At 29.4% G+C, this 245-nt stretch overlaps 1 protein-coding gene across 1 annotated transcript; it reads right to left on the bottom strand.

Moving 5' to 3' along the window:
* Positions 1-6: 6 nt before the first annotated feature.
* Positions 7-239, bottom strand: LOC145719034 (protein PIGBOS1-like; the record flags this gene model as incomplete). The annotated part of the gene is made up of 1 exon (XM_081810554.1): positions 7-239. A coding segment is annotated over one exon (132 nt), but the record flags the coding sequence as incomplete, so codon positions are not given.
* Positions 240-245: the final 6 nt, after the last annotated feature.

The raw sequence follows: 245 nt of genomic DNA, 5'->3' as shown, positions 1-245 counted from the left end.
ATTTATTTGTGTTTAAAATATACTTGAGAAGTTTTTACTAGATTATTTATAGTCAATGTATAATTTCAATAGAACTTTAAACAATTACATTTCAACTCCATGTAGTATTAACTTTTCTTCTCTTCTGATTCTTGTGCCAATTTCAACTTTTCTTTTAATTCCATCTGATCTCGGTAGTACTGTTCAAATACTGGTTGATAAATATACATCCCTCCAGCAATTCCGAGGATGCTAGCAAAAAGCAG

Source organism: Leptonychotes weddellii, unplaced genomic scaffold (genome assembly GCF_054177405.1).
Source record: "Leptonychotes weddellii isolate Sample4059 unplaced genomic scaffold, ASM5417740v2 HiC_scaffold_287441, whole genome shotgun sequence".
NCBI classification, from domain to species: Eukaryota; Metazoa; Chordata; class Mammalia; order Carnivora; family Phocidae; genus Leptonychotes; species Leptonychotes weddellii.
Note: the sequence above shows the minus strand (reverse complement) of the source record. Positions and strands in the feature narration are given on the sequence as shown.